This window comes from Mesitornis unicolor, unplaced genomic scaffold, assembly GCF_000695765.1.
Source record: "Mesitornis unicolor isolate BGI_N332 unplaced genomic scaffold, ASM69576v1 scaffold7078, whole genome shotgun sequence".
Classification (NCBI taxonomy): domain Eukaryota; kingdom Metazoa; phylum Chordata; class Aves; order Mesitornithiformes; family Mesitornithidae; genus Mesitornis; species Mesitornis unicolor.
In genome coordinates, this window is record NW_010203751.1 from 1 (window position 1) to 7,071 (window position 7,071).

The 7,071-nt window shown below is 56.8% G+C and overlaps 1 protein-coding gene across 1 annotated transcript; it reads right to left on the reverse strand.

The window, feature by feature from the left end:
• Positions 1-1,685: 1,685 nt before the first annotated feature.
• On the reverse strand, positions 1,686-5,173 carry TRIM65 (tripartite motif containing 65). Its single transcript, XM_010190821.1, has 6 exons — positions 4,727-5,173; positions 4,146-4,241; positions 3,838-4,071; positions 3,197-3,368; positions 2,837-2,917; positions 1,686-2,218 (listed from the first exon to the last, which is right to left on the reverse strand). Exons 1-6 carry the CDS (start codon positions 5,171-5,173, stop codon positions 1,686-1,688), a joined length of 1,563 nt encoding a protein of 520 aa, XP_010189123.1.
• Between the last annotated feature and the right edge of the window lie 1,898 nt (positions 5,174-7,071).

Below are 7,071 nucleotides of genomic sequence, written 5' to 3' on the forward strand. Positions count from 1 at the left end.
CGCCACCACGAGGCTCTGTTACCTTTTAAAGGATCGGCCGCACGAGGATCTGGGCCCTCCCCACTGTAAGCAGCCCCTGCCCCCCGGAATCTGCTGCCCCAGAACCTGTTGCCACCCCACTGCCCCCCCATGGAGCCATGTGGATGGGGTCCTGAGCTCCCCGCAGCACACAGGTGCAGGTGGATTCTTGCCCTCCTTTACACCCATGGCCCTACATCAGCCACGTCTAGGGCCAAAAAGGGTCACAGCACCCACATCCTGCAGGGATGGGGCTGGGAAGACACCAAAGTGCTTCTTCCTGGTAAACATGGTATCTCTGGACACCTGCTGCACAGGGTACACAGCCAGTTTTTCAGCTTGGATACATTCCCAGGTCCATGCACAGCCAAGGTCCCCCACCCAAGGACAGGTCTGAGAGGAGTGGGGAGGTGCAGAGTGAAGGAGGAAACATGGCAAGACAGAAATGCATCTGTCCCTGAAGAAGGGGATTGATACTTTTAAGCCTTTGTTTCCCCAAAGGAAACAAGTTGAGGTGATTAATTCCCCATGCATTTGCCTGCACGTCGCCACCACCTTTGAACCCAGTGCCCAGTATGGTCCTGTTAGTCCTCACCAGCATCCCTGCGGGGGCGGTGGCAGAAGCCAGACCTGTGATTTCACCCTTGGAAAAACTTCAATCAAAGCTTCAGGTTTTCTTCAGTGCCAGATCAACCTTGGGGCAGAGCCGTAGGAAACCAGATTTCCTTATCACAGTGCTACGGTAAATAAAGCACCTTCCATTTCTGCCACCACCAGGTCACTACAGGGGACTAGTCCCTTCTGCCAGCCCTAGGGAGAGGTGGAGGGGCAGACTGGTGCAGGAGCAGGGGCACCCAGCTCATCTCTCCAGTGCTTCTTGGTCCAATGGCTCTCACAGCATTAAGGCCAAACCAGTAAGAAAATAGAGCTTTATAAGGGAAAGCAGCTTTGTACAAAAAGCAACTGCAGCATGGCACCCTAAAAAGTTGCTCTGCCATGTCCAAGAGTTGCAAGAGGGGACCAGGAGGGGCTGGGGGAGCATAGGAGGTTCAATCTGAATCTGCCCAGAGAGGTTGTGGGGTCTCCTTCTCTGCAGACATTCAAAACCCGCCTGGACGCGTTCCTGTGTGACCTGGTCTAGATGATCCTGCTCTGGCAGGGGGGTTGGACTGGATGATCTTTTGAGGTCCCTTCCAACTCCTAAGATTCTGTGATTCTGTGACCTGCCTGCATGTGAGGCTGAGGGAGCATAGGGCTCCCTCTGCCTTGTTTCGCAGCACCCTGTGACTGCAGCACCTCAATCTGCAGCCCCTCTCACCCCAAATGTCCTTGAGGCTTGGGAGGTTTGACAGGGATGGAAGAAAGAGGAAACCCTAATTCTTGCGCCATCCTTGTCCTCACCCCATCTGCAGGCGCAGGGACTCGTGTGTGCCTCCACACACAGCACCTGGGGGGCTTCACCCCCACCAGCATGATATAACATATGCAAATCAGACGAGGTTAATTTGCATGTCTGCTCTTACCAGCTCTTGTTAAAACACTGCATTCCACTCCCGTCTCAGTATCAAGGGTCCCACCCACACCATGACAGTCCCAGTGGCAGCTCAGCTACAGCACCAGCCTGGGGCTTGCTGGCCTGGCTCACAGAGCAGCAAGGTGGCTCTGGCTCAGTCTCTCTGGCACAGCGTCACTGCTCGCCCCTCGCACAGCCAAAACACGGGGTAGAGGGGCTCGGTGAAGACATCGTGGAAGGAGTGGATGAGCTGCGTCCTCTCCCCAAGGCCGTAGAAGGAAAGGAGCCCCTTGCCGTAATCCAGGCTGACCCCCAGGTCCTTATACAGCTGCTCCTGGATTTTCTGCGCTCGGCCCTTGTGCCAGGCCAGGTAGCAATCCTCCCGCACCTGCAGCCCCCACGAGCCCCCATCCAGCCCAATGTTGAACTTGTGGCCCTGCTGCCGCTCCCGGGGGAGGCTGCGGTAGGTGACCCCCAGGATGATGGAGTGGCTGGAGATCTTCACCTCCCAGTAGTGGTGTCCACGGTCATAGCCCTGTGTGCACAGCACTTGCCAGGGCTCAAAGCGGTGTCCCTGCTCCTGCTGCCCACAGACGGCGCTGGGGCCGTGCTTGGCTCTCCGGTTACCTTTTGACAGCTTCAGGTATTTGTTGGCCGTATCGGGATTGAAGGTGAGGTTGCGGTGGTCTGGGAAGAGCAACAGCATGGATGAGGCTGAAATGCTTCGTCACACCTTTACATACTTGATGTGAGCCCCCCCCTCGTGGTGGTGTGGTTTAAACTGTAGGGCTGGCTCCCAGAATAGAAGTGAACAAGTTGTAGCATGTTTGGAGGGGAAGAGGAGTGGAGTAAGATGCGATACCTGCCCACCTGCCCGCCTGCCCGAAGGAATGGAAACAGCCCAGAAATAGCCAGTAAGGCACCAAGATGTGATGCTTTGTGCAGTCCTTGCACAGCCCAGCTCCCAGCCCACAAGCAGTGGTGGCACCATGGTCATTTTGGGAGAGAGGTGCTTCATTTTAAAAGAAAAAAAAAAAAAAGAGCACAGATGGCGAGAGGGGGAGAAAACCGGGTGTTAAGTGAGCAAATATGGTATTAGGGGAGTTACTCTCCTCTGCATGGGCTGTGATAACTCTTCCTGCCATGAGCACTTGCCTTCCTCCTGCAACAACCTAGTCCGGCCGGCCACATTAGGCTCATGCCTGCTGCCAAAAATAGCCAGGGAAGAGCCCAGTTTGGTGAAATCACTGTCTGCTGGGGACCCCACTGGGGTGTCATTCCCTTGGTTCCCCACGTGCTCCTCACCCTTCAGAAGATCAGCTCGGAGCTGGCACTCAGGGAGAGGGGCCACCACCTTCACCACCAGTCCCTCGGGCTGCACCAGGCCTGTGGAGGATGGGGATGGGTAATTTGAGAGATGGGCCCAAAAACTTGTCCCTTCCCAGCTTTGATAGGAAGACTGGGGGGCCACACCAAGAAGGTGGCCACAGCAAGAAGGGGGCCACAGCAAGAAAGGGGCCACAGGAAGCCACCCAGCTCATCCCACTCCCCATATCCCAACCATTCGTGTCCAGCAGCCGTGTTCCCAGCACAGTGACACTGCCCAGGCTGTGGTTCAGGGTGACTTGGAGCCCTCCAGGATGGCCCTGCGAGTAGAGGACTTACCTTGGCCAAGGGGGTCAGGGGCTTTGAGGGCCACAGAGCCGGGCAGGTCCTCCAGCAAGAGCCTGGAGATGTCAGTGAGGATCTCAGCAATGGGCTTGACCACATCAGCCATATTGAACTCCACAGGGAGCAGCATTTCCGGGCTCTCCGGGGATGGGAGCGGGGGGAACTCCTGCAGATGGACCCACAAACACCCATACACTGGCCTGGGGAGGATCGGCAGCTCCGAATCCCACCCACACATGCTGTGTCTCTCCAGTGGGTAACAGAGGCATCCCCAAAATGTCCAGCATTAGCTGCAGCTGATGTGTGGAGTCAGGGGACAGTTGCAGAGGGAGTGTGAGGCTGCAGGGAGCAGAGGGTCTCTGGCACAGGACTCTGTATCGCTGGCTGTGGAAGAGCCTTGCTGAGCAGGTTTGGGGGTTGGAGATGCTGCCCGTGGCCCCAGGGGTAGCACCATCCACCCCGATCCAGCATCACCTCCCCAACAGCAGCTCTTCTCCAGTCCCAGGCCATCCCTGAGCTGGACTAAGGACACATCCCATGCTGGGGAAGGGGTCGGCCACATCTCTGCCCTGCCTGAAAGGATGTGGGGCCAGCAGTGGCCGGGTGTCGGAACAGACATAGCATGGGGACAGTACCTGGAGGAAGGTCCTGTGGTCAGGGCAGGCCAGCAGGTGTTGAGCCCTCTCCCTGTGCTGGCTAAGGAGGTCCAGGCGGTCCTGTAGAAGGCTCCAGTTCTCCTTGATGTGCACCAGGGCTGTCACCTGCTCTTGCTCAATTCTGGCCACTGCCCGCCACTGGAAATCCTCCAGGGCTTTCTTCAGGAGGTCGAGTTTGCTCAGAATTCCCAATTTGAGCCCCTCGGAGGACTCCTGTGTGGGGAAAAGCTGTGAGAATCTGCATGCTCCCACCTGCGGACCCCATGCGGAGGCAGCCATGGCGTTACCTTGATGCTGTGTATTTGCTTCTCCAGCTCCTGCATCACCTGCTCGATCCTCTCAGATTCCTCCTGGACTTTTTCCAGTGACTCTTTCAAAAGGGCCTGTGAAAGGAGGTACCAACTCGCAGCCGTACAGCACGCTGCTGCCTGCCCAGTCCTGGGAGCCCTCCAAAGGCTCCAGAATAAGGCCCTTGGGAAGGGCAGAGGCTGCATCCAGGGACACCGAGATGTGAAACCCTGTGCTGTCTTTCACCCTTTTTTAGCTATTTCCTCTAGAATAGGGGTCACAAATGCATATGGCACCTTTCATCCGATGCTGCTGGATTTACCCAGCTCTCTGCTGCTCCTGCCAGCCCCCAGTTTCTCAGGGAGCAGCCGGGTGCTGGTGGCATCTCCCTGGCCAGAGACCATGCCAGCCCCCTATTCAGGTGAGGCCAGGCACAGCTCAGCACATGAAGGGATGGCACGATGCTGGGAGGTTGCAGCCCCCTGACCATGGGGACAGCGGAGGTGGATGGCGTGTCGTGCCATGCCCAAGCTGCCGCGGCTGCCCCTGCCACCCCAGTCCTGGTACCCATGGTCTCTACCTGCTTTTTAGAGTGCTTCTCCTCGAAGAGCACCCGTCGGTGGCACTGGCACTGCTGGATGGTGCAGACGCAGCAGATGCAGCGCTGCTCGTCCTCGCAGTAGAGCTCCAGTGGGTGCCCGTGCTGCAGGCACAGCTCGCCATGGGCCACCTCGCACCTCTCGGCATCCAAGACCCGCGCCTCGCTATCCCGCACCAGCTCCACCACGCTGCACAGGGTGACGTTCTTCTCCATCTCAGGGGGCCGCTCAAAGCCCCTGCGGCACTCAGGGCACGTGTAACCCTTCTCGGCCCCAGCGGGCACTTGCTCTTGCTTGTGCCAGTGGTCGCTGATGCAGCGCTTGCAGAAGTTGTGCCCGCAGGGTAAGGTGACAGGCATCCTGAACAGCTCCAGGCAGATGGAGCACACCAGCTTCTCCTCCAGCTTCTGCGAGACAGGCGATGCCATCCTGTCTGTGACGGGGGAAAGAAGCCAGTGAAAGCAGCTCGGAAATAGAAACTCGGCTGTGCAGAGGAGGAAGAGATGGTGACGCTGAGCACAGAGGCGGGTCAGAGCTCCGAGCCAGGCGTGCTCTTAAAGAGACACCCAGTGGGTTGTCCCTACAGCCATGCTGGGGAGATGATGGGGAGTTAGAGCTGCTCCACCCAGGGACAGAGAGGGCTGCAAAACACAGCAGCAGGCCCCCAAGCGGATGAAATGCTGCAGACAGCTCAGAGGCTTACAAGGCTCAGAACAATGTGTTTGTGCACCAACACGCTTGCACAGGTACACACACGATATATATTTTAATTTCACTCCTATATTGCCCTTTGAGGGAACTTCCTGGCACTCCAGGGCTGGGTGCTGGAGCAGAGCTTGGCAGTCCTCCTTGGCAGAGACCTCAGTACAGCGCTTTGAGCATCTGCCAGCCTGGGAAGCAGCAGAGGGGGGATCTGCAGTGGCAAGGGCTGTGGCACATGCCAGCAGCCAGCCGGGGCCATACCCTGCCCTCACAACTTTCCATTTTGAACTGCAGCCCCTGCTGTTTGCCCACACCCCTGTGCACACCCACCCCTCCTTTTCCCACTAAGTTCCTTGCAACACCCATGCACATCAGTAGCCCAAAACGCAAGGAAGATGTGATCTGGACAATCAGTCTCTGCTCAGGTGGAGTCCTCTGCCCGGAGGTGACTGTGGTACCTGTGCACTGAATGTCTTCACCTTGCCTTCGTACACCTTTGTTTCATGAGAAAAAGCTCCCAACCTTCCAAACACAGGCAGGATGGCCATGGTTCACAGCAGTTCTGCAGCCTCACCGCACATGCGGCTCTGGTTTTACCCGCACAGGCAAGGGCAAGTGGGGAGGAGGTCTGTGCTACGGGTGGGATGCTGGGGGGGGTTAGAGGAGTTTGTGTCAAAGGCAAGGTTGGAGCCACCCCCCAGACTACCCCTGGACTCAGGAGGTAACTGGGGATGTGTCACAACTCCCTGCATGTCCCAGCATAGCTTCACCCTCCAAAACACTTCCTTGGGCTGAACCTACAAGTTCTGAGCAAATATTCAAAGGGCTGAGAGAGACATAACATAACCTATGTGTCTGCCTGCAATCACAGGACACCCGCACTCCCACTCAGCTAATTCACCCCAGCTTAAACCAGACCACAGAACCCTTTGGGGCAGGAGGAGGAGTTCAGGGAGCTCACGTGCAGCTGGTAACAGCCCTGAGCAACAGCAGCAATGAGGGCATTTCAGCACAATCTCAGTTGTTTGCTGGAGACTCTCATTTCTTGAGGAAGGCAGGACCCCAGAAAAAGTTACTGGGAACAGACAGCTGCAACACCAAAAGTGTGTTGGTATTTGGAAGTTTAAACATGTAGATCGAGGACACAGAAAGCAGAGCTTCCCCATGGCTTGGGTACAAGAGTGGCAGCAGCAAAGCGCCAGGCCACCACCACACGTCTACCCCAACCTCAGCTCTCCTTTTGCTTTACCTATCCACACTGTGCATGTGCTGCCCAGAGAGTGAGAGGAAGGAGATGGAGTTCAACATGCTTGGGTAGCTGTTGGGAGAAGCCAGCTCCACAAATACTGACCTTGTGCAGGTTTACCACCTGCATAGCTGGACTCCTCCTGTGCTACATCCATGAGGGGATGGCCAGGGGAAAGGCTGCTCTTCTCCCCTGCACTCTGCTGCACTTCCCAGCTCTGTGCCAGCTGGCCAGAATACCCAGCTCTTCCCAATAAAAACAAGGCAGCACTGCCAGCATCACTCAGAGTGTGTTTAATCAGACCCATCTCTCTAAGAGGACTGCACAAATGAAAGCTGACAGAGTCTCAAATCACAGCCCTGGGGAGGAAATCCAGGC

What these genes read in the sequence shown, in the direction of transcription:
- TRIM65 (XM_010190821.1), bottom strand. Translation starts at nt 5,173, where the DNA reads ATGGCATCGCCTGTCTCGCAGAAGCTGGAGGAGAAGCTGGTGTGCTCC. An exon ending in AGAAGCACTCTAAAAAGCAG is followed by an intron (nt 4,242 to 4,726) that starts GTAGAGACCATG and finishes CTCCTTTCACAG; the next exon opens with GCCCTTTTGAAAGAGTCACT. An exon ending in AGCAAATACACAGCATCAAG is followed by an intron (nt 4,072 to 4,145) that starts GTAACGCCATGG and finishes TTCCCCACACAG; the next exon opens with GAGTCCTCCGAGGGGCTCAA.